This window comes from Rattus norvegicus, chromosome 4 (assembly GCF_021556685.1).
Source record: "Rattus norvegicus strain SHRSP/BbbUtx chromosome 4, alternate assembly SHRSP_T2T, whole genome shotgun sequence".
Lineage (NCBI taxonomy): Eukaryota > Metazoa > Chordata > Mammalia > Rodentia > Muridae > Rattus > Rattus norvegicus.
Window position 1 is genome coordinate 46,527,984 of NC_141537.1, and position 26,448 is coordinate 46,554,431.

The 26,448-nt window shown below is 42.4% G+C and overlaps 1 protein-coding gene and 1 long non-coding RNA gene across 5 annotated transcripts in view; one reads left to right on the forward strand and one right to left on the reverse strand.

Annotated features, from left to right (window-relative positions):
• The window catches only part of LOC103692063 (uncharacterized), a 52,783-nt gene that overhangs the window by 19,624 nt on the left and 6,711 nt on the right, over positions 1-26,448 (reverse strand). For 2 of the 3 annotated variants that reach the window (XR_015686389.1, XM_087659696.1), the window contains exons 3-4: positions 10,321-10,415; positions 4,819-4,955 (exon numbers count right to left, since the gene is read on the reverse strand). Coding sequence is in view for 1 of the 3 variants with exons in the window: in XM_087659696.1 (XP_087515822.1) it covers positions 4,819-4,955; positions 10,321-10,415 (232 nt within the window). In the remaining 2 variants the exon portion in view is untranslated. Of the gene's footprint in view, positions 1-4,818; positions 4,956-9,283; positions 9,372-10,320; positions 10,416-26,448 lie in introns of those variants that run through there. The other variant, XR_015686390.1, reaches the window with a different exon arrangement.
• Positions 9,474-26,448, forward strand: part of LOC148006251 (uncharacterized) — a 33,302-nt gene continuing 16,327 nt past the window's right edge. Inside the window, exons 1-4 of one of the 2 annotated variants that reach the window (XR_015686391.1) lie at positions 9,475-9,553; positions 11,360-11,518; positions 13,434-13,797; positions 14,383-15,203. This is a non-coding gene — a long non-coding RNA (uncharacterized LOC148006251). Of the gene's footprint in view, positions 9,554-11,359; positions 11,519-13,433; positions 13,798-14,382; positions 15,204-26,448 lie in introns of those variants that run through there. The other variant, XR_015686392.1, reaches the window with a different exon arrangement.

The following is a 26,448-nucleotide window of genomic DNA, read 5'->3' on the forward strand; positions in this document are numbered from 1 at the left end:
TTTCCAAACTAGACAGTAGAACTGCTTGTTCCTGGACAAAGGAAGGAAGCAACCTTGGCCCTTGGGGTAGCTAGTCAAGGATATTTGGGGACTTTCAGCTTTGGAAACATGGGTGGTCCCAAAGAAGGGCTTGTTAAGGATACAGCCAATCAGGGAAAGTACGCAGGAATGCATTTGAAATTCCCCTGGAAGTTAGATCTTTAAACTGGACACGGGTTTATTGTTAAGTACAAAATGGGGGGGGGGAAGACTTAGAAAATAGACTGGAGTGTTTTATGCAGTTTCCATATTTTAATGTACTAAACTAGTAGAATGATTCTTCTTGACCTAGTTCACTAATGAAAGATCTGATTCTCAAAAACGGTGAAGAGATTCACTGGTCCCAGGTAGCAAGAAGCCAGGCTGAAAAATCTGATCTGTAAGCCCTCAAACCATGATTACCACAGTGAAGAAGGAGACAGCTGAGAAATGTCAGTGAGTGTTTCCTAGAGTTTGTAACATGAGCCCAGCTCCCTGGTGACAATTTTCTCCTTACAACAGACCAAGTTGGTGCTTCTGCCCTGCTTTATAGCTGTGACCACTCTCTCTTGGAAAGCCCAAGGTTCCCAGAGCACAACTCTAACCTCTACCTGTCACTTTCTCCCATGACTTCTCCCCTCCCTTAATATGCTCAAGATTTTCTGCTGGTAATTAAAACAGTCAAACACCCAAACTCATTCCATTGTTTGAAGCTAAAACCCAGAACTGCATATCTCAAGCCAGAGGCATCCATGCCATAGATGACGTGAGTGTCTCCTCAGCCTAGAGCAGCAGTGCGTCGTGATCCCCTGGGGAGCTGAACAACCCTTTCACAGAGGTCACCTAAAGCCATCAGAAAACATGAGTATTTACATTGTGACTCATAACCGTAGCAAAATTACACGAATATAATTTTATGGTTGGGGGGGTCACCACAACCTGAGGAGGTGCAGCATTAGGTAGGCTGAGAACCACTGCTCTGAAGCCAACCAGTGCCTCTGATGCCTCATAAGTAAGAGACCACTCATTTATCACAGTGGATAGATAGGCCAAGGAGTTTCTCCCTGAGAGCTACAGGGCATTAGCCCTGCTCAGTCCACCCTTGTCTTTCTGAAATCACCCTTCTCCCCAGCCCATGCCCTGTCAAAAGCAAATGCGATTTGTCTCTTCTGCTGCAAAGTTCCACAGAAAGAACAAGGTCAGCTAGCCCAAGCTCCAAGTACCAGGCTTTTTCAATGGTAAAAGCATGAGGGGAAAGCAAGCCTCATCTGTTTCTCTGGCAATGGTTGTGATGTTGTATTTGTATCATTTGTATTGTATATCATGTCATTTGATATACAGTCTCTGGGTCTTGCTCAGAGACTACTACTATTATTTATAAAATAATTATTAAGTAATAGTAGTTGTAAATTAAGTATTAAGTTCTTCATTGTAATAATTTTAACTTTACTTACTCAGTATCACAGGGACACTAGAATTTCTGGAAGTGATGGATAGTTTTGATCCCTTCCGTCTCAACAGTCTTCTGAACCCTTTATGCAAAATTATAAAATTACCTTACATGTTCACAAACAGCCAGTACAGACCACCCACTGTCTATGGCCTCACCTCTTCAGCTTCAACTAACTCTGGATGGAACTCAAAATTCTTTTAATTGTGTCGCTACTAAACATACACAGATTTATTTCTTTGTCTTTATTTTCTAAACAATACATCACGACACGCATTTATAAAGCATTTGAATTATATTGGATAGTATAAGTAACTTAGAGATTATTGAAAGTATAAAGTAGGGGGTTCACTGGTGTATGAAAATGTAGCATTTTACTTTAGAAACTTGTGCATCCACAGATTTCGTGTCCTCAGGGGTCCTGGCATTGATCCCCAAAACAGATCCTGAAGGATGACTCCAGATCATCCCACAGCAGGAAATAAACGTTCACCTTCTCTTCTGCCAGAATCCCTTTGAACAGATGCTAAAGATGAAATTCAGATAAATTACTGACCAAATAAGAAAAAGGAAAAGAGGAGAAAAAAGATAGCCAAGTCCTTTATCCTCGTCAATGGAAGAGCTTGAAATCAACCTGACTGACCTATGATGTGCTCCAAAGAAGAGTCTCTGAGGATCATAATATGAAATATCATTCTTGGGATTTTGCTCCCCCAAAACCATACCATGAGAAGGCCAAGACACACAGAGAAGTCACTAGTCATACTGTAGACCATAATACCCACTAAGTCCAGTCACTTGGCCATTCCCTCAGCTACACAGAGGTGCAAGACCTAATTTCAGACTGCAGACACGGACCGGTGAGGCAATTCCAGCCACTAGTCATTCCACTAACTCTGCATGTTCCCAGCTGAGGTTCCAGAAAAGCCATATGTGCTCATGTCTGACTGGGCGCCCGGTAAACACAGTAGATGGCCTCTGCCTTATCACCCAGAGTTTGTCGTAACTTGTCACACAGCAACAGCAGCCTGGGAGCCATTCATCCAGAGAGCCAGAAAAGCAAAAACGCTAAAAGACAAGGTTTGGGATCTGCCTAGCCACACTGTCTCAAAATGCTAGGAAGTGTTTTCCATCATACAAGTCATCCGTACGAAAGGACGCTCAGTATCCACACAGAAAGGTTATCATTATCTGAGTATTGTTCATGCAGGACTGGGGAAACCTTCACCGGCAACAATGGAAGATGGAAAATGGAAGTCTCCGCTGTGGGAAATACTTTCAAACATTCTTCAATGAAAAGCACTGCTCATCTGGAAAAAGCTTGATCATTGTCTCCGGGGGTTGTCCCTTTTCTTAGAAGGCAAAAGGCTGTCTTCTCTTACATCTGGCTTGCACTCAGAACCTCTAGTACATAGTCCCCCAAATGCAGATAACAATACACAAGAGATGAGAAACTCTTCAGACAGTGGAAAACTTTAGATAAACCTGTGAACTGTAAGACAAAGGCCCATAAATACAGAGTCAACGTTGATTATAGAAAGACTCTGATTCTAAGAACAAACTCAGAATTGTTTTTAAAACATGTATACCATGTAATGTATCATTGGTGGTGTCTGTTACTCTCTGTGTAACCCTACAATTATTATTTCATTTCTACTACATAACTAATTTTCAACTGTTATGATTTCTAATATATATCTCTCTCTGCCTCTCTCTCTCTCTCTCTCTCTCTCTCTCCCCCCTCTCTCTCCTCATGTGTGTGTGTGTGTGTGTGTGTGTGTGTGTGTGTGTGTATGCATGGGGGGGAGGTGGGGTGTCTTTCTGTCTATGGATGAACTCCTTTTGTTAAAGCTTTTGGTTCTATTGAACTAAAATGTCAGAATAAAGTTATCAGTCCTATTTTCAAAACTGTTTTTCTATCATGGTAGCAAGCTATGCTACCTACATATATACACTATTATTTATTTTCAAAATGTGTGCTGTCCTGGCAAACAGGCATCCACACATATATTCACTCAGAAAATATAGAACATGTACTATGTTTCCAAAACTAGCTCTGAGTACATTTTTTTAATCCACAGTTGTGGATAAAAAAAAGTGAAATTTTCATCCTATTAATCTCCATTTAAACAGGAATAATTTGAGGACGAAAAAACAAAACAGACCAAGATCAATGTCCTCTGAAGACCCAGTGCAGAAACATGGTAGGTGCAAGGCACTGTTGAAACATGCGTTACTCAGAGGATAAGGAAAGCTGGTACTCATTCTACTGATATCCAAATCCTGTTTTTCTTTCACAGAACATCCCATTTTCCCATTAAAGGAAAGTCCTTAATGAAGGCATCACCTTTCTCCCGCCATGGAAGCCAAGGGCAGAGCTTCCCTGCTCTCACTCGGCTGCAGAGCAGAGGCAGGCCTGTTTAAGAGGCAGACCACTGGAGCTTTGATATCTGATACATAGATTCCTCACAGGTCTCAATAATGATGAGAAATATAGACTTCTCCAACAAAGAGGACAGATATTTCTGGGGATGATGATTAATTATATCAACTTGGCTCATCCAAGATACCCACGTATTTGTTCATGCATTCCTCTAGATGTTTTTGTGGAGATCATTTAAGTGAGATTAGATTCTAACAAAGCAGACCACACTCTATAGGCAGACAGACTGTGCCCTTCAGTTGAAGGCCTTAGTAGGAAAAGGTCGACCTAAGAAAGAGTTCTTCCAACAGGCAGAAGACTGGGCTCGAGCTTCAATAGAGATTCTTCCCTGGGGCTCTATCCTCCTCACTCTACAGATTTTAGAGTTGCTGGCCTCTAAAAATATGATGCATGGACATACAGATAGATCAGCTAGAGACAGCTAATATTATATTGGCTCTATTTCCTTGGAGAAGCTTAATAACAAGATGGTTTCTTTCTATAAACCTCCAAACCACCATATTTCTTGTTTTTGAGCCAGTTCCTCTAGTCCCGTGTTGTTCTGTTAGATGATACCTCCCCTCCTCAAATATTGACAGAATGATAGCCCCACTGATAAAGGGTTGGGGCTGAGCACACAGACCAGCATCCCAAAAGCACAACTGAAATTTCACAATGTCCACCCTCTCAATCCAAACACCAGCTCTTTCTTCCATTCATGTGAACAGAGCAGCAGAGCTTACAACTGTGTACCTTGACTTCTGGAGTAAAGCTGTAGCTTTGGAACTTGGTGTCTTCTCTGCTATCTTTTGCCTAAGATGTGCCTGCCCCTAGAAAATTGTGTATTGATTCAGAACATTTTGACCATCCTTGTGTTCATTTTGCTTGGTTTATACATTATAATTAAAGCTTACCTGTGTAAGCTTACCTTGACTTTCTCCTCAAGAGCCAAGACTGTTTTACACTTCTTTTGATGCATACCGCCCTACTTCTAAGGGCTGCAGATGGTGGAGATTTCATATCATCTCTAGGGTCCTGGCCACCTTCCACCATAGAATTATATACCTGTAGTAGTAGGGACCAGTTTGATTTACAGTGTATCTTCATACCAACAAACAACATTTTGATCATGTCATTTTATGCTTGGAAGGTAAAATATTTTGGAAAAAAATCAGGAATCCAATAAAGATAAAACATTGTAGTGAATGATCTATGGACAGAGTCAATTAATGGTAATCTGAGAAAAGTGCTTACAGCAAATTACACAATGTTTTTCTTTAATTAAGTCTACTGGTTTATTGATAGCTGATATTTAGCGATATATCTGTATCACTGTCCGACAGGGACCAGATGAAGGGAGTGGGGGAAAGTAAAGAAAATAGGACGGACATTTTAAGCTATCAATATAGGTTGGGAGATCAAAAGAGGCAGGAACAAAGCAGCCAGAAGGTGACTATGTGCTTCATCTTTCCCCACCCCCAACTCCTGTGCATGAAAGAAATCAGATGAAGGATTGATACAGTGTTAAAGGTTTACAGGCTAAACTCAGATGGGATGTTAGTTATCACATGAGTAGTAAAGACCTTTTCTTTGATTCTTCTTGACCACAATGGTAATTTCCAAATATGCCTAATCATGCGCAAACCTTACCTGCCATGAGCTTGCAACCAAATTAATAATAAAACAAGAGGTTGTAGAAATGTTCTTTTTAACTTACTTGAATATGAACTGCTTGATGTTGCCACAGTTTGTAAGAGGTTAGCAACAAAACAGGAGACAGCTAAAAAACCTTCAGGTTCTTGAGAATAGATTGCTTCCTGCTGTAGCATTCAATCCGAATTCCAATCAGTAAATTATTTGTTACAAAACAATCAACTTGGTAAAAAATGACCAGGAAGGAGCCTAGATGGCATGAGGGCCTTGCAAAGACACACAGACTTGAGAATTCCACACGGGCTCAACTTGACTTTGAATTTATTACAGAGACCATTAACTGCCAAGCTCAGATGCAAAATGCATTGAGACACTAAAGGTAAAATTTAAGGCACGTGAAAGGGAGCTTGGCTTCCACACTAACTTTCTTGTTAAATTACTATCACTGCAGACTCATTTCTATCAGAGTACAAGTTACTGGCTTTCACAATGAGAGCTTAATAGGCAATATAGGAAAATCCGTGTTCCGTTACAGATTAAACTACTTCTATACTTCTGTATCGTGTAGGCTGAGAGCAACCATAAAACTCCATTGTGATCATCGGCGAAGGGTATTTATTAAACAACTCTCCACATGGGGCACCCAACTGTGATGTGGGCTGCTGTGGCTGCCTAGAATGCGACCAAGGCAAGGCCTGCAAATCAGACTCAGCTCTTACACCTGCCATAGCCAACTCCTACCTAAAAAGTCAAGTGTCTACCATTGCTTCCTGCTTGTAAGAACTCCTGCCTACCTACTTCTTCTCATTGAGATTTTGTCTTGCACCCAGTGAAAAGCAAAGTACTACAATAATGACACCAAAAGCAATGGTAAGCACATCAGGCTGTGTTCTGAACAATTTACAGGAAGCACACTAGTCTCAACACAGCTACATGAAATAGGAACTGGCTCCATTCCTTGCCCCACCCCCACCCCCCAGAGCTGAGGATGCTTGTAGGGAATTACCTAAGCCTCAATTTCCTTTAATCACACGGAGTTGATCTATATCAGTACCAGGCAATGGAATACGCCTTTAAGTTCAAGATTGAGGATAGGGACAGGGGCCAGAAAGATTGCTCAGAGGAATGGACCTAAGCCCAGGACCTACATGATGAAGGAAAGAGTCCCACAATTACCTTCCAACTTCTACGTACTTGGTACACACACACACACACACACACACAGAGAGAGAGAGAGAGAGACAGAGAGAGAGACAGAGAGAGAGACAGAGAGAGGCACAGAAGGGATAGATAGATAGATAGATAGATAGATAGATAGATAGATAGATAGATAGATAGATAGATGAATAGATATGAAAAATAGTGACAGGATCCTACAAACACATAGTGGTTGTCAGACTATTTCTGCTGAGTTGACACATTACCACCTGAAGGAAGAAGGGAAACACGGAAGATTCTGAAAATAAACTTGCCAGGCCTAGAAAGCTGCTACATCTCTTAACATCCACAGGTTCTTCCACAAGGGTCTAAAGGCAGGAAACAATTACTGTGCTAAGGAGAGGAGAGTCGGGCCACCAGCTGAGCTGCCTGCAATTGTGCAGAGAACTCCAGGGAGACAGCAAGCTTCCATGAGTCATCACAAACACTGTGGTGCACTGTTGTTGATACAGCCAGAACCCCTCATGATGCTGTGAAAGAACTTATGGTCCATTAAGTAATGCCAAGAAGCTCACTGGCTCACTAAGCTAGACACAGGCCATCTAGTGTTTTTCTGTAGTTGGTGCGGTTGGGGTAGATATATATTTGTTTACATCTCCTAGAGTTGTGTCTGTGTGTGTGTGTGTGTGTCTCTGTGTGTGTGTCTGTGTGTCTGTGTGTGTCTGTGTGTGTCTATGTGTGTGTGTGTGTCTGTGTGTGTGTCTGTGTCTGTGTGTGTCTGTGTGTGTCTGTGTGTGTGTCTGTGTGTGTGTCTGTGTGTGTGTCTGTGTGTATGTGTCTGTGTCTGTGTGTGTGTCTGTGTCTGTGTGTCTGTGTGTGTGTCTGTGTGTGTCTGTGTCTGTGTGTCTGTGTGTGTGTCTGTGTGTGTGTCTGTGTGTCTGTGTCTGTGTCTGTGTCTGTGTGTCTGTGTGCGTCTGTGAGTGTGTCTGTGTGTCTGTGTGTCTGTGTGTGTCTGTGTGTGTGTCTGTGTGTCTGTGTGTGTGTGTCTGTGTGTGTCTTTGAGTGTGTCTGTGTGTCTGTGTGTCTGTGTGTGTCTGTGTGTGTGTCTGTGTGTGTGTCTGTGTGTGTGTCTGTGTGTGTGTGTCTGTGTGTGTGTATGTGTGTGTGTGTCTGTGTGTGTGTATGTGTGTGTTTGTCTGTGTGTGTGTATGTGTGTGTGTCTGTGTGTGTCTGTGTGTGTGTCTGTGTGTGTGTCTGTGTCTGTGTGTGTGTGTGTGTGTGTTATCTTCAGTTCCTGGCACAGAACCCTAAAACTCTCTAGAATCTCCTAAGTGATGTGAAAGTCATAGTCAACTGCTTCCTGTCACACTTGAATTCATGTTAATAAACAATAAATAAGAAATTGTTACTAGAAATACCACGTACTAACGTATATGGTTACAGGTTAGAATATTCAGTAAATTCTAGGAAGAAGGAAGACTGGGAGTCTACTTCAGTGACCATCCATTTAATCATCCATGCTTCATAAGGATATGTAAATTGAAGTCTTAACAAAATTCAGAGAGTTGCCAGATGGGAGGGCATATTAACGTATCAGGAGACGATAATCTTTTTTATGGAATATTTTATGTATTTACATTTCAAATGTTATCCCCTTTCCCAGTTCCCCCCTCTCCCATCCCCCTTCCCTTGCGTCTATGAGGATGCTCCCCCTCCCACCCACCCACTCCCACCTCAACATCCTGGCATTCCCCTACCCTGGGGAAATGAGCCTTCACAGAACCAGGGGCTCCTATAATCTGGTAGGAGAGTGTGGGAGCTCTTTATCACCATTCTCATCTACCCCTGACATAAGTATTTTTTTTTTCGCAGCAGGGGCTTACAGTTAAGCAACCTCACTGAACATTGGAGGGCTGTGGCTTAGAAGTACATTTTTGATCATTGACAAGGATGTACTCGTGATGATCAAATCTGTCAACTTCAATGAAATAATAAACACTTACGGGTCTACGGAGACCGCTCAGTAAAGTGCTTGCCTAGCCAGCATGAGGACATGGCGTAAGAATGTCAGGCTCGGTGATAAGCACGTGTAACCCCAGCAGTGGGGAAGCAGAGACAGGACGATCCTTGGAGCTCAAGGGCAAGCAAGTCTCACCTAATTGGTGAACTGCAGACCAATAAGAGGATCTCGCTCAAAAGTGGTAGGGGTTATTCCTGAACCTGACACCCAAAGTTGTTCTCTGGTCCCCACACACTTACACACATATGAAAATGCATCTACACACAGAGACACAGACACGTATTCAAATAAGAACCTAAAAAAAATGCCCAGGACACAGAAGACTATGTCTTTGAGTGTGTCTGTAAAGGTATTTCCAGAGAGGGTTAACTAAGGTGAAGATTGTTCTGATGTGGGTATAGTACCGTCCCAGCAGATGGAGGGCTACGTAGACTAGAAGGGGGTAAAGAAGAAGCCCAGGGGAGCCCCAGCATTCTCCTTTCTCGCCTTCTTCATCTGGGATGTGAGCAGGGAACCGTCCCACCTGTGGACTGTATCCCCGGATCATGAGCTGAGGTAAAACTTCCCTCCTTGAAGCTGTTTCTTGTCAGGCTTTGGCCAGAGCAGTAAGTTGCTGACTAACAGAGCACCTATTTCATTTGCAGTTCCTGAGTTATAGTCTGTGTAATAAGAATGCAATCACTAGCATGGAACTTTCCTGAGCTCTGAGTTCCTAGCAAATTATGACACCTGAGGGAGGTAGGACTGTGAGGGCAGCCAAATGTGCAGTCAGCCAGGCAGAAGCATCAGAGTAGCCTGGGGACCCCATTCGCAGCTACTGCCTGACGTTAAGGTAGTTTTGTGGAATTGACTCTCAACGTCTGTGCTAATCTTAAAAAGTCAAAGCCTTATTGGTGAACGCCCTGTTAATGTCAGAGAACTGGAGAATTATATGACAGAGGGAAGGAGTGAAAAACTCTATTTAATTAAGCAATGGCTAATTAATTGACTAAATCAAGCTCAGAGGCAAGATGTGTAATTAAATCAGCATGTTGTAATTTCCCTATACAGGAGTGAGAAGATGCATGATTTATTATATGAGCCATATTTAAAAATTTTTCCCACAAGGTACACCTTTATGCAAAGTTTATTTGAAAACCCTTCAGTCAAAACTGCATATCTACATAAATATTTAACATACACATATATGTGTATGTGTAAATGTATATGTGTGTATACATATATATATACATATTTTTGGGTTATAGTTCTGTTAAATGTCCTATTTACTGTTTTCCTATAAACCCCTGAAATATGACCAATGAATGACAAAAAAATATTAGCTTGAAGTCACTGTTTCTGAGTAAATTCTTTGGTAAAACTAAGGAAGGGATGGATGAAGGAAATGGGAAGGAGAAGGAAGAGAGGATTCTTTCAAAGACTTGGAGGAAAGTGGATAGGGAAGGGGAAAGTCCACCTCCCCTACATCGCCCACACGTAACAGGGCTTCCCCGCTGACTTGCAGTCAGCCTCTGTCAGGTATTAATGTGACCTAATGAAGCGTCAGCCCCTATTTTGATCCCTTGTTGCTGCGCTGCCCTCCATTTACTAGACACTTGCCTGCATTTCCGAACACAGCAGTGCTTTGAAGGGTGATTGGCCTCCTCTGATCAAAGTAAATTTCATTAGCTGAAGTAGCTTCACTTCTGGCTGGCCTGCGAAATGGAATGGGTAGAGGTGATGTCTGTGCAAAAGGACCTGCCAGAGGCTTCGATAACGTTTATTCTTCCAAGAGCATAGTGAGAGCTGGGCGGTTGCGGTTTCTTGCCTAAATGAAACACTTGATGTGGAGAAACCATTCAGAAAGTTTCCAATAAACCGAAACAAAGACCTTTGGAAACACTGTCAGATAGATACACTCCGAACACCTCAGCACAACTTACACGGCTTTCTGAGAACAAGTGGGCAATCTATGAACCTTAATTTTAAGCATCCAACTGATAGAGATTAAACACCGCCAGTTTATGGGAATTTAGCGACGGTTATCAGAGCCTCAGGTGGTTTTTTGGAAGCCTCTTTCTTTGCCTGCCCTCGTGTCATTTCACTGCATTTGATTTCAAGCCTGAGTTAGGGTGAGAGATGTCCGAGTGGCGCAACACACACCATTCTGTCCAGCCTTGAACTGAAATTCTTAAGAATTTGAAAAAGTTCAAGCCATGGACTAATGTGGGTTCCCAGAGTCCCTGGATTTATGCATTTTCACTGTGATATTGCCATATGCCAAAAAAATTTTTTTTAAATGCTCAATCTACTTGTGATAGCTTTAAAATTGAAAAATTAAGTAGAAAGATTTCTATGTATCAAATAGATAATAATTTGAGTCATTAAAAAACAATTTCATAAATACAAATGTTATTTCAGCTAAAAATAGCCTAATGCATGTGCTTTTAAAATTATGTCTTCATTTTATACTTCATTTTTACTGATGTGAATATAGCTTCCATTGTAAAAATTTACAGTTCTACTTGTTAATAATTTTATGACATCTAAATTATCAATAGCCAAGTAAGTACAAATTCATTCAAGACACAATATTATTGTATTCAAATGAAATTCAAGAATTTGTGACTATATAAATTCATCTGAAGTTTTCCCACAGGTCCCTCTAAATAGAAAACTTAAAATCTGGATCATTAAGACAGGAGTGGGAAAGACAGCTCCATCGAGAGTCTGCTATGAAGACATGGGGACCTGTGTATAGATTTGCAGCACCTGCAGGAATCCAGATCCAGCAGCTGCATCTGTAAATAAAGTGCAGGTGAAGTTGAGAGGCTATCTGCTTGCTGACAAGTCAGCCTAGCCAAATCTATGAGCTCCTGGTTCAATGAGAGATCCTACTTCAAGTAGTAAGGGCACAACAATTCAAGTGCACACTCAGCATTAACCTCTGGTTTGCACACATATGTGTATGAGCACATTTGTGATTTGTGTATGAGCACACACATACACAAACAAATACATACATACATACATACATATCAAACACACACACACGCACACACACACACACACACACACACGCATGCACACGTACTCATTCACATGAGATCTGAGACTGAAGACTCTCCACCTGAACACTAATGAAAACCCCTGCCTCAGAACCTCCAGCTTCCTTGAATACCTGCTGTCCTCATCCATGTTCCATTGCCGCTAAAAGTGAGCCCTGTGCACATAGAGTAGGAACCAATTAGCAACTTATGTAACCAACCGCTGTGAGCCCTAGTTGCAGTCTTTAACCCACTCACTGTCTAACACTGTCCCATTCCGGAGAAGAAACTTTGGAGTGTGAGAAGATTCTGAGAGGAACATTCCGAGAGGGGCTGAGATAATGACTTAGAGGGAAAGAGCACATGCTGGGTAAACTTGAGAACCGGAATCCAAATCCTCGGCATCCACAGAAAAGCCACCTGGGACCATACATCCCTGTAACCCCAACAGTGTGGCTTTTTCAGCAGAGAATCACAGGGACCTGATGACTTCCAACGGAGCCCCAGGTCCAAGAAAGTAAGGCAGAGCACAGGGCCTTCAAATAGTTGTACACACAAGCAAGCACAAGAACACACACACACATACAAACACACACACACACACACACACACACACTCAAATACCACAAAAACATTGTTTTTTGTTTAAAAACTGCTAGTAAGATATCAGCTATGGTTTCTAAGAGAACAAATGACAACAGAGAACAAAGAGGGTGACAAGTGAGACCTCGGCAATAAGCCATGCTACCCATTCACTCGAAAATCTTATTCTCTATTTTATTGATGGAACACCCCAAACCCAATTGCTGTGAATACTTGTATAAGAGCTTGCAGCCACGTGAGGCAGCTATCTACCCCTAAAATGTTATCTCTGAAGGTCCTTCAATAATGCCACGTGCAGGATGGCCCAAAGAAAGAAGAGGGTTGTCATATAGCAAGTATTATTTCCTTTGAAACCACAAGCTTAAGAATGCAAAACAGACTTCCATAAATTAAACTAATTAACTTTCATGCAATCTGCCGCTCAGAACGCAGAGGCTAGAAGGATTTCCATATCTGTTCTGATATAATTATTTCCTGCAGAAAAACCATTCACAAGGAACAATGAGGGTGGGCACAAGGTGTGAAGGGATCCAAGTGGTTGGCATGATGGGAATCAGGCAGTGGAAAGAGATAAACGTCTCAAAGAGGTTAATAGTGGCAGTACAAAGCCGAGCTCCAATGCAACCCAAGAGGGAAAGGAACAGGAGGACTTGCCCTCACCAAGTGGAGGAGGACTCGCCCTCACCAAGTGGAGGAGGACTCGCCCTCACCAAATGGAGGAGGACTCGCCCTCACCAAGTGGAGGAGGACTCGCCCTCGCTGCCTGGGAAGATCACTGCATAATCTGTTCCTCATTTTCCATGTTTTCCTGCCTGGTGCTCACTATGCAATCTGCTACCCTCACAGCTTGGCTTCCCTAAAATCTATCTCAAAAAGGAAATGCATTGACCACGAGACAGGAATACTCAGCCTCCCCTGGTTCTTCCTAAATTCACAACAGTTTAATTTAATCTGGTATTTAATCGTCTCTTTGTGATGTGATTTACCATGGAGGGGTAAAGATTTCACAATCAATTTTGGAAGCTGATATTATCAGATTTCTTTGTGTTTTCTTCCTTCCTTATTTTTTTTTTGTTTATTTAGGGATTCATACATCGTGTTGTTGGTCTTATTCTGATATTACTAGATTACTAATCTTACAAGTTCTTGGCAATGTCATTCCACCACGGGAAAAGGATTTCATGAGACTCTATGCCTAGTTGTTGCTGTGATTCTAGTGCCTATGTCTTTCCTGGATATGGGTAAAAGGATTTCAAAAGGGAAGAAAAAAGAAGGAACCAAAAGAGAATATTTAAATGAGCAGAGAAGGGGTGTGTCGTCCCCATAAGTGTTAACCGAACAAGGAGAAAAACTCTTTCCCATTTGTACATATAAGTACATTGTATCGATCAAAAGATATATCACACATTACAAAGCTAATGGACAGAAATGGAGGAACTATACTCAGGTAAGGATATTAAATTGCATTATTAAATTCAGTAGGTGATTTAAAATATTTATAATCTTTGAAGGAAAGTAAAAAGGTATAAAAATTAACTATTCTCTTCTTAAAGTATGAGCTGTTAATTAATGCATAATATAAATTTAAGAGCATCTATGTAAAAATAATGCTACTAAGTGAGAGGTGCCCGAGACAGACACTCCTCTGAAGGCATTTCTCTAGGGATGACGTGATCCTGCTGAAACTGCACACATTGGTCACAAAAGTGCCTTTGTGTGGCTAGGGGGAAATGAATATCTTTTGGAATTAATGTTTAATTTCAGAGTTACAAAACGCCCCTAATCATCCTTTAAAAAAGAAAAGAAAAACAGTACTTCTATCTTGCAACTTTGACATTTTTAAGCACCTTAAGTCAATAGAAAACCTAACTAGAGAGCTGTTAATAATTGGTCACGTGTCCAGTGAGATGCTCTCTGTCCCTCCTGTGCCCAGTCATGAGTCACACCCAGAGTATATACAAGCTTGAGTAATGGAGTGAGGTTTTCAGTTCTTCTGATCTTACCACACTCCTTATTGTCTTTCTTTTAATAGAATGGAGATAGAACGTAAAAATAGCATTACCTAAGCCGTCCCAATCAGAAAAGCAAATTGTATATAAGGCCACATTGCTTTCTCCTGAACATGTGGGAGAGATGATCACATCATCTAGGTTTGATGAGCAACTGGCAGTAGCTGAATCCTTCACTGATGGCGCACTCCTTACTCGTGAGCAAGAAGCCCATCACCAACAGTAACAGAGGACACAGCAGCAATATGGCGTCTTGCAACCCTTTGTGCTTACACAGCATCCTTTGTTAGGACTTTCTCTGTGAATCTGAGTTAACTAAGGGGGAAAAAGCAATCTAGATGGTGAAGGTAATGTCAGAGACTCGAGTTTATGAACACAGCAATGTTAATTCTGTAGCTAATTTGTATGAAGGAGAATGCATGGATAACGGGAAAGAAAATAGCTTGATGCGGAAAGACGGCTCAGTATCTAAGAGCGATTGCTATTCTTCCAGAGGATCCAGGCTTTGATCCTAGAACTCAAGTAATAGTTTGTGACCGTCTGTAACTCCGGTTCCAGGGAATCTAACACCTTCTTCTGGCCTCTATGGGCCCCAGGCACGCACAGACAGATGCATCCAGGCAAAACATCCAAGCACATAAGACAATTTTTTTCAAAAAGATGAGAGACCTCGGAGGGGTCATGTTTCCTTGTGTCTCAGATCCCATACAACACTCGGGTCTAATGGCGGAGAGCTGAGACTTGTAAGCTTGGTCTGACTTTCAAGACGGCTCTCCTGAGAAGCTGACTGTCTAGGTGATGAATGCTGCATATTGCAATAAAATAAAAGCATTTGGGATTAAAAGCAATGAATGCACCATCGATTTCGTCGGTTTGGCTGTTGCCTTGGTGGAAGAATAGGACAGAGGTGCTCTCCCTCACCTTCATCCAGACATAGGTGTTACCTGCACCTGTCCACTAGCTCATCCTTCACAGGCTGCAATTAATTCATGTTATACAACTACCCTTAGTAAGCTGGAGTTACAGGAAAGAGAATGCTACATCGCTTCTTACAAACTAGTATTTGGGGTGTGTGTGTGTGTGTCTGTGTCTGTGTCTGTGTCTGTGTCTGTGTCTGTGTCTGTGTTTCTGTGTGTGTGTGTGTGTGTGTGTGTGTGTGTGTGTGTGTGTATATCATGTCCTCCCAATTCCTTCTGTGCCTCAACTCACATTCCAGAGGTTTCCAGGAAACACCCATGCATTAGGTGACAATGCTGCCCTTTCAGTTTCTGCAGAGCTTTCGGTCCTACCCCAACCTGAGACCTCACTCGCCAGGCCCAGATTATCATCAATTCCATCAAATTAGCATAAAGGCTTCTCTTGGTTATAGCTCAGTGACTCAGAGATGAGGAGCAGCTCGGGAGAGGTGGAACCACAGAGCAGTGTGATGACTAATCCATTTATACTTTTTATGGGAAATCATGAAACTGAAGAGAAACAAAGCCTATATATAAAATAATGAAATAGGACTTAAGTGGCTCATTAGGCTCGCAGAGTCAGCTTCCCTGTTTGAGGAAATGAGATTTGAAGGCCCAGGAACAAATGAAAGGGAGTTAGGCGCGCTCATGCTATTATTCATTTATAAGACTCTATTCACACAGTACACACACATACACACACACACACACACACACACACACACACACACACACACACACACACACTGAAAGCTCAGTAAATGGTATGCTGTGTCCAAGAAAGGAAGGAATGGGAACAGCAGGAGCAGGTTGGTTGGCAGAACTGTACAGCAAGAGACGAATATACATCACATGCAGAGTGTGTGCTTGGCTCCAAGCTGCACAATTAGTACTTCTATTTACAGCAAACTCCCTATACCAGCAATTTAGAAGTAAATGACAACTAGTTTGAAACTGTTTGGTCAGAATGCAAGATTGAACCAAAGTACATTCTAGAGCTGATTAACTAGCTCACTTCTTTATTCTTCCTACTAATTACCGAGTGTATTCGCCGGCTCTCAGCATCGATCTGCCAGCTTCTAATTCAGGGTATGGGTTTACGATATTAATCCACAAACTTTTCATTTTCTTTATTGGTCAGTACAATTCATGACAAATTGTGCTACATAAATTCTTCATCTTAATGATTCGCTCTGTGTTTTTTCTTATTCTCCCATCTATTTTATGCATTTGCCCATCACTCCCCCACTGCCTACATTTTCATTCTTTCTTCTACTAAATGTTCTTATACAGAGAAACATCAGTCAGAAAAATGAGAATGTAAGTAACAGAGATTAATAGGCACCACTCAGAGTCAAGAGAAGCTCAGTTCGGTGGAATTCTGGATGAAGAATGGAAGCATATTGTATACAGAGAGAGAGAGAGAGAGAGAGAGAGAGAGAGAGAGAGAGGGACAGAGAGAGAGAGACAGAGAGAGAGACATAGAGAGACACAGAGAGAGACAAAGAGACACAGACACAGAGACACAGAGAGACAGAGACATAGAGAGACAGAGACATAGAGAGATAGAGACACAGATAGAGAGACAGGCACAGACTCACACACATGCACACACACATACACATGCACATAATGCACATACACACACACAGAGAGAGAGAGAGAGAGAGAGAGAGAGAGAGAGAGAGAGACTCAGCAATGCACATGGCTGAGAATCTTCACTATGAACCTTTCCAAATATCCCATTTGGCAAGCATTGTATCTTACAGTAGTCAATATACTTTTCTTTGGCATTCGCACTAATCTAATTTTCCAGGATGCCAGCTTGTGTGTTGAGGGAGGAGATATTGGTGGTATGAAGAGTTTGGAGGACCCCAGCAGAAAGGTTCTTTAGATCTTTGGTATCTTGGTTTCCCTTCCTGATGTTGTGATAAAATATCCTGACTTAGGAGAGAAAGTGTTTATTTTAGCTCATAATCAGGTGACAGTTCGTCATAGCAGTGAAGTGACAGTGACATGAGCTTGTGGGAGATGAACCTGTCACAAGGTTATCAGGAAAGATGAGCAATGAATGCAGGCCTGCTTGCTCTCTCACTCTTAAACAGTTCAGGATCCACAGCCTAGAGGTGTGTGCCTGCATGTGTGGAGGTGTGTCTGCATGTGTGAGTGTGTCAGCATGTAGGAATGTCTGCCTGCATGTGTGGATGTGTGTCTGCATGTGTGAGTGTGTCAGCATGTAGGAATGTCTGCCTGCATGTGTGGATGTGTGTCTGCATGTGTGAGTGTGTCAGCATGTAGGAATGTCTGTCTGCATGTATGGATGTGTGTCTGCAGGTGTGAATATCTGTCTGAATATGTGAATGTGTGTCTGCATGTATGGATGTGTGCCTGCATGTGTGAACATGTGTCTGCATGTGTGAACATGTGCCTGCATGTGTGCATGTGTGCCTGCATGTGTGCATGTGTGCCTGCATGTGTGCATGTGTGCCTGCATGTGTGCATGTGTGCCTGCATGTGTGCATGTGTGCCTGCATCTGTGGATATATGCCTGCATGTGTTAATGTGTGTCTGCATGTGTAAATATGTACCTGCATGTATGAACGTGTGCCTGCATGTGTGGATGTGTAGGCACCTGTTCATGTCACAGTGTTCAAGTGATGGTCAGAGGTGAATTTTTGGGAATCAGTCAGTTTTGTTCTTTCCTGAGCTTAGCCTCGGGTTGCAGCCTTGCTGGTAAGCTGCTGAACCTCACTCCTGCTTCTTTCTAAAGTAAGAACTGTTCACATCAAGAGCTTGAACTAGCTGAAGTGAAATTTGTTTTGGAAAAATTACTAAACAATTTAAAGCATTTAAAGCTTGCTAATATAAAAATACTGATTTTTAATACCTTTTTTAAACAATAATTTATCTACTTATGTCAAAATTTAGAAGAATAAATTCAGAGATTTTTTTAATAATAAAAAGATCACCAGTACATGAAGTCATCATATGTATCACTTAACAAGATCCTCAGAACCATCCCTGGGGCAGGGGAGACTTTGGGTTTCTCTGACCCATTTTTTAAAATAGAAATAGTCCCACGCTCTACCACCTGGGCTAGCTAGGAAACCTTGAAAAATCAGCAGACCCAGATCTTTGTTCACATTATTCTGTTGTCTGCTCACATGTCATTCTATCTACAAATTACTTTTGATTAAAATAATTTATCATGTTAGAGAAGAAGAAGAGAGAGAAAGGGAAAGGGGAAGGGGAAGAAGAAGAAGAAAAAGAGGAGGAGGCAGAGGAGGAGGAGGAAGAGGAGGAGGAGAAGGAGGAGGAGGAGGAAGTGGAGGGAGTACTAAACTACAGTGGGTGGATGCTCTTGCTGCCAAATCTGATGATCAGAGTTTTGTCAGAGTTTTATTGACTCTTCTCATACTTAAAGTAGCCAGGCTAGTGTGGTTTCCAGCATAAAAACATTTCAAGTAGAACATACCATAATATGAGCAGTTCATAAGGAATGCGTCAGAAGTAGTAGTTTGTCTTGCAGTATTGATACCTTGGCACTGACTTGCCCCTTCCATCACCCCATTTTTCTATTAATTCCCTTGGGACTCAGTGAATACAGAAGAATTTGGCTGAGAGTCTAAGATTGAGAGCAGGAAAAGAGCTCAGTGAACCGGCCCCCTGAGGTATTTATTGTACCTCTGACCTTGACCTCACTCGTGTCATGCTCAAATAAGCCAGACAAACAAACAGCTAGCACTAATGCCTTGGTTAATTTGCTGCTATGTCAAAATTCCATGCCAGCGAGCAACTTACAGACGGCAGGGTTGGTTTTTGGCTCACAGTTTGATGGTGTAGTTCATCATGGCAGGGAATGTGTGGCAATGAAGGCAGCCCTCGCAGTAGATGCAGGAGCATGAAGCAGCTATTCTCACTCTACCCATTGTGGAGAGACATGGATGCTGATGTTCTACTGGATTTCTGCTTTTTATTTAGTCCAGGACCGTAGCCCACAGGTTGGCACCACCCACATTCAGGGTGGATCTTCTCACCTCACTTAAACCTATATAAACACTCTTATTGATAGACACACCCAGAGGTTTATCTCCTCAGTGACTTAAGCCCTACCAAGCATTACATCAAGATTAACCCTCATATGTGCTTTACCCATTTCAAAGTTAGTTCCAAAATAATCATAGCATTTTCTTCACCTAAAGTGATGAATTAACATCTTTCAATCCCATTTAGTCCTGTATCCAGCTTGGACACTCTTGTAGTTAATATTTGATGGGTTCTACACAAACTCTCTCAGTTTCAACATACTATAGGTTCATTCATAATGTTTTCCCTTGGCCTCTATGTAGTATATCTACCCTTTATTGCTCTTTCCCTTATGCAAGTCTCTCTTTTCTTGGCCTCTATAATACTGTTCTATCTTAAGTATACCTCTGCAGCCTTCTATCTCTTGATTTCTTTCAGAGGGCTCTCTTACCCCTCTCTAAAGTATTGGTAGTCTGTGCTTTAGTATAATCATGACCCTTTTTAATTCTGAATATAATTCTTCTTCCCAATTTGATGTTTGTTTTGTTAAAAAAACAACATGAAAACAATTAAAGAAAAATCTACCCTGCAAGCCACTGTCTTAGTCTATTTGTCTCTGATATACACCATAAAATGAGTAGTCTCCAAGCTACAAAAGAAATTCATTTCTCGCTGTTCTAGAGGCTAGGAAGTCCACAGTCACTGTGCAGAAAAAAATTGCCTGGTGGACTAATAATCTGCTATGTTTAACAGTGTCTTCTTCTTGTGTTATGTGGTTGACAATGGGAGAAGAACTCTCTAGGACCTTTTATAAGGAAAATAATCCTGGTGGTGAGAACTTTGGCCCTCACAAGCTGCTCAACACCATGCCTATGAGGTTAGGGTTCCAACCAATGCGTTTCGGAAGGCATAAACATTCATATTACAGCTCTTGTTGCAGAAGTCCTCCTAACCAATTATCCACCTGTAGTCGCCAATCTCCAGGTCCACCTTTCTCTGTCCTAATTATGATCCTGCAGGTGAGCACTAGTAACATTCTTCTTCTGGCAACCAGCCAGCCCAGAGTGAGGCTGTGTCAGTGGAGGAAAGTGCAAGCATTGTGGCGAAGGCACAGGCTTCTCTTCCCACCGCTGGTCTTCTCTCTTCTTGCCTTCCTGCTGATTGGCTATCATGAAGGTCATGAAATGGTGCTCATCTTGAAAGACACTGAGTATGAGTATGAGAAAGTGTCCCCATGAGCAGCTTTTTAGTGAGTTCCACTGTTGTCACAACTAGCTTCCCAGTGAGCAGGCTTACTGTAAAGTGACCTCCAGCAAGTTCTACATTCTTCTAGATTCTCTCTCAATAAATTCCACCAACTCATACAGGCTAGTTCTGTTACAATATCGTCTTGTAGGTTGTTTTCAGGTAGCCAGCCTCAGGCTATGGCACCACAGCAAACTCAGGAAACTACAGAAGCAAGATCTCCATTGAGCTTTTAGCTCAGCCCTGGAAAATGGGAGCCCTTCAAACTGTGTCCCTTCCTTGAGTGCTTTGTCCTACTCTTAGGACCAAGAGTTCTGCCAGTCAGCTGTTAACCCAGAGTTACCAGTTTATAATTCTTTATATTGTTTCCCTGTACAAACACCTGCATGGCTCCTGTCTCCTAACTAGGCCCTAACACATCTTCCCATTTCACCTCTATCTCCTGAGCATCTTCCAGATCCATCAACTTCCCCATAGCTCCAGGTCTAAGTCTACGTTTAGAGCCTTGTAGTCCTTAGCTTGCTTTTGGGTATAGGCCTCTTCATTTCTTGCTTCTAGCTCAGATATGCCCTTGGATCTGTTCTTTAACACACCAGAGAAATCATTCCACAATGCAGATGGCTATGAATTTTAATATACTAAATTGAGTGTTGAAGTAATATCTAATATTTTTCAACCACTAATTTAAATACAACTCTGAATAGAAAGTCTTATTCTCAATTATTATAGACTTTGCTCTCATCTCCACAACTCCAGGGTTCTGAGAACCCCCAAAGTCTTAAATACAATCCTTTGGAGGTGGAGGCACAACTCGCTCTTCCTAAGCATAGCAATCCACTGAGGTTGGACCTAGAAGCGTCTGTGTGTCCAGCCATGTGTGGGCATATTGCCCCATTCCCAGCTTCGCCCATGCCAGTACCCTGACACATCAGAAGGGAATGGCGTATGTATCCGCAATCAACTGACACACTCTCATTCCTTCTCAGGCTAGAGACTCTCCTGCCTCTCTCCTATTCCCTTAACAAGCCAAGTTGCCTTCCAAATAAAATCGGGCTCTTCTGGCAACAGTGCTTCAGACATAACAATCTAAAACACCCTCTGGGAAAGAAATGTACATTTCTGGCCACCCTCGGGAAGTGAGGAAGCAGAGGGAGAAAAATACAGGGAGAACAAAACAGACACTACTCTCTCACACAAGGAATCTTTTTAGCCTGGTAAAATCTTCAACCCTTTATTTTCCTGACCAAATACATCGAAGGAATTGCATCTCCTAAACTTTTGTGTTTTGTCTTTTGTGTTTTCCACCCATCTTGTACAACTCTCCCTAAAGTAAGTAGGCTTCGGAGACACACGATTTCAGAGACGTTGGATGCTTCCGTGCTTCCTGCAATTCCAAAGAGATAAGCTCAGGTCTGGCCATCTGAATTTGACAAGGCAAGACAGGCAAGCAGTAGAGAAACGGAGCAGGGTAAGGGACACCGAAGAACGTGCCATCCCTGGTATCGCCTTCCATTCTTTGACGTTGTACATTTTACTAAGTGTCCCATCTTGAAAACACCGAGATGAATCTTGCAAAACTCAGTTTAGGTGACTACTCTGCCAAGAAACCCTCATGCATGTTCTATAATCGATCCCCACCCCCCCTCTCTTTCTCTCTCTCTCTCTCTCTCCCTCTCTCTCCCTCCCCCTCTCCCTCCCTCTCTCTCCCTCCCCCTCTCCCTCCCTCTCCCTCTCTCTCCCTCTCCCTCCCTCCCTCTCTCTCCCTCTCCCTCCCTCTCTCTCCCTCTCCCTCCCTCCCTCTCTCTCTCTGTCTGTCTCTGTCTCTCTCTCTGTCTGTCTCTGTCTCTCTCTGTCTGTCTCTATCTCTCTCTCTCTCTCTCCTTCTCCCTCTCCCTCTTCCTCTCCCTCTCCCTCTCCTTCTCCCTCTCCTCTCTCCAGCTACTCATGCTGCAACCACAGCACCTAAGCTTTTGTTTCCCTACATTTTTGCTTTCTTCTTTTGGATTATAAATTCCTTGAGAGCACAGTAACACCATCTCCTGTCTCTGTATCTCGAGCTATGGACCACAGATTGCTCTTGGATCTCTTCATGATTATTGGAGTGGTTTGACGAATACCTTCATGCGGTTACAAATAGCAGTGAATGACTTGTTGTTGCTTTCGGTGCCAAAACTGAATCAGCAGGTGCTCTTCCCCTAGTATGGGATTGTACTGAACTCTTCTGCAGCTATGCAGAAGGACCATTTAATTGCTTCACAGTTTAATTGCTACTGATAACACCTGCTGGTAGATGTGCTCTGGAACCTTCTGAGCATAGAAAAAGAAAGGGAATTCTCATTCTCCTTTAAGAAACTCTGCTTCTCTGATGACCAATATGTAAAGTTCCTAAAGACCTACAGATTAAACTTCCAGAATTTGAATGGTTGAGCTTTCAAAATGGAAGGGTATTTTTCCCCTTTAAAATGAGATGTTGATATTATTATAGTTTTTATGTATTTTGGCAGTCTCGTAAGGTGCCATCTGGATTAGCAAAATAAGCTGTATTCTTAAGGTCCCCCAAAAAATATATAGCTCACAATTCATAAAATGTTAGCGTAGAAAATTTAAGTTATATTAAAAGAAGAGTAATAACAACAACTACAACTGTTAAGTCAACTCAGCATGTGGCAAGAGCATGGTAAAATATTCAATGCTTGATTATCAAAAAGCAGGGTAATGCAAGGGTACCCCATCTTGCATGTAGTATTTTTTTGCTTTTATTATGCAAACTGCTTTCATATTTTTGCTAAACAATAGTCCAGCCAGGCTCTACCACTTTCTGGCTGTGTAATTTCAGCAAATTATTTTACACCACACCCAACCCAGTGCCTCAACTTTCTCATCCGTAAAATAGGGGCCATGTCCCTTAACAGAGAACCTACTACCGTTATTCTGGTTTGTGGACATAGCACTAAGACACACAAAGCACAAAGCACAAAGGCGCTTACATCTTAGGGCTTAGACTCTAGTTCCAATGCTTAGAGTGCTGTTCCGTGACTGTGAAGTATGAAGTGAGTTACTGTGACTGCTGCTATTGTCAATAATGTGATCAGAAATTAGGCGACAACTGGTTAAGTATGCACAGTGCTTCAGCAATTGTCCAGGAACCCTAGCTGCTCCTCTGTAGCCAGGCAAAGAAGCTAGACAAAAGGTTTGCTGCTGGGACTGGGAGGAAAGACAAGGGGAGGGTTTCACCTTTTCCCTTGAAAGATTTACTATTAGTGCTAAGAACTCAGTGTCCTGTCAAGTACTTTGTCCCTCACAAAGGCCCAAAGGAGAAAGGATAAAATGTGCAAACCACAATTCAAGGAGTAGAGATGGAGCAGTCCTGAGAGAGTCTACCTTAGTCAATAAGCTTGCATCAGAGTTCAATAGGCCACAAAACCTGAAAGGGTAGGGGAAAGCTCTGGTGACTTTAGGACTACCTAGATCTGCCCTGATGCTACATTTCCTGTTGAGCTGACACCTGGCAGGAAGTCTCTATTCACAGGACATGACTGATCCATGACTGGCAATCACTCCACACTGTCTTTGTTTTAGGCTGTTTTACTCAGCATTCTCCCTTCCAGACTTAGTGTTTCCTCTTCTTCTGCATGCTTATTTTATATACTCTCCCTGAAAATCCCTTAATAACCTCTTAATGGGTAGGAACTTTATAGAACCTCATTAAAATGGTATTGAAAATGCTTTCAAAGAAAGGCAGAGAAGAGAGAGGCATAAACCATGGTGGACTCTCAGAGTTGAATTTTACTAGATCAGCAAGGTTTAGACACATCTAGTAGAAAACTCTTACTCCTGTCCCAAATTTTATCATGAAAGATCTTGCCCTCTGACTGCCTAGAATTTGAAGCCAGAAATGCTACTGAAACAGTGAAGCCATTTCCCTGATACTAAGGATGTTGAACATTTCTTTAGGTGCTTCTCGGCCATTCAAGATTCCTCAGTTGAGAATACTTTGTTTATCTCTGTACCACATTTTTAAAGTGGCTATTTGGTTCTCTGGAGTCTGACTTCTTGAATTCTATTTATATATTAGATATTAGCCTTCTATCGTATGTAGGATTGATAAAGTTCTTTTCCCAATCTATAGGTTGCTGTTTTGTCCTGATGACAGTGTTCTTTGCCTTACTGAAGCTTTTCAATTTTATGAGATCCCATTTGTCTATATTGATCTTAGAGACTGGGCCATTGGGGTTCTTTTTAGGAAAATTTCCCCTGTGCCAATGTGTTTGAGGCTCTTTCTCAATTTCTCTTCTAATACATTCAGTGTATCTGGTTTTTTGTGAAAGTGCTTGATCCACTTGCCCGAGCTTTGTACAAGGAGAAAAGAAGGGGTCAGTTTGCATTCTTCTACATGCAAACCGGCACTTAAGCCAGCACCATTCATTTGTTGAATATGCTGTCTTTTTCAAAATGACCCTGAGATTCCACCTCACACTAGTCAGAATGGCTGGAAAACAGTCTGGCAATTCCTCAGAAAATTGAACATAGTACTGCCTAAGGACCCAGCTATACCACTCCTGGGCAAATACTCCCCCCCAAAAGTGCTCGAACATACAACAAGGACACTGCTCCATTGTGTTCATAGCAGCCTTATTTATAATAGCCAGAAGCTGGAAACAACCCAGATGTCCCTCAACAGAGGAATGGGTACAGAAAATGTGGTACATTTACACAATGGAGTACTACTCAGCTATTAAAAACAAGGACTTCATGAAATTCTTAGCAAATGGAGGGAACTTGAAAATATCATCCTGAGTGAGGTAACCCAGTCACAAAAGAACACACATGGTATGCACTCATTGATAAGTGGATATTAGGAAAAAGCTTGGCATACCCACTATGTAACTCACAGACCATATGAAGCTCAAGAAGAAGGAAGACCAAAGAGTGGATGGTTCAGTCCTACTTAGAAGGGGAAACAAAATAATCAAGGAAAGTAGAGGATGCGGGGGGGGCTTAAAAGGAAGAGAGGAGGGGGAGGGGAAAGAGGTGCAGAATCACGTATGGGAGGAGACAGAGGAAATGTGCGGGGCATCAGTAAATTGAACAGAGGTGTGTAGCAATGGGGGATGGGAAACTGGGGGTAGCCAACAGAATGTTCCAGACACTAGGAAAGCAAGAGGGCCCCAGGACCCAACAGGGATGAGATTAGCTGAAATGTCCAACAAAGGTGCAAGAGAACCTGTAGAGACCATATGAGAGGTTAGGCACAGCCCCCAGTTGAGAGATGGGACTACCCATCCTTCTCAAAAGTTTTAACCCAGAATTGCTCCTGCTAAAAGAAATACACAGACAAAGAAGGGTAGAGCAAAGATTGAAGGAAAGGCCATCCAGGGACTGCCCCAACTGGGAATCCATCCCATATACAGTCACCAAACCCAGACACTACTGCGGATCTTAAGAAGTGCATGCTGACAGGAGCCTGATATAGCTGTCTCCTGAGAGGCTCTGCCAGAGGCAAATACAGATGTGGATGCTCACAGCCAAGACTGAGCACGGGGACCCCAATGTAAGCACTAGGGAAAGGACTGAAGGAACTGAAGGAACACCATAGGAAGAACAACAATATCAATCAAATAGATCCCCCAGAGCTCCCAGGGACTAACCCACTGGCCAAAGAATCCACATGGAAGATTCTAGACCCATGGCTCTAGCTGCATATGTAGTAGAGGATGGCTTTATCTGGCATTAGTGGGAGGGAAGCCCTTGATCCTGTGAAGGCTTGATGCCCTAGCATAGGGAAAAGCTAGGGCAGTGAGGCAGGAGTGGGTTGGTCGGTGCTGGAACACCCTCACAGAAGCAGGGGGAGGGGTGGAATAT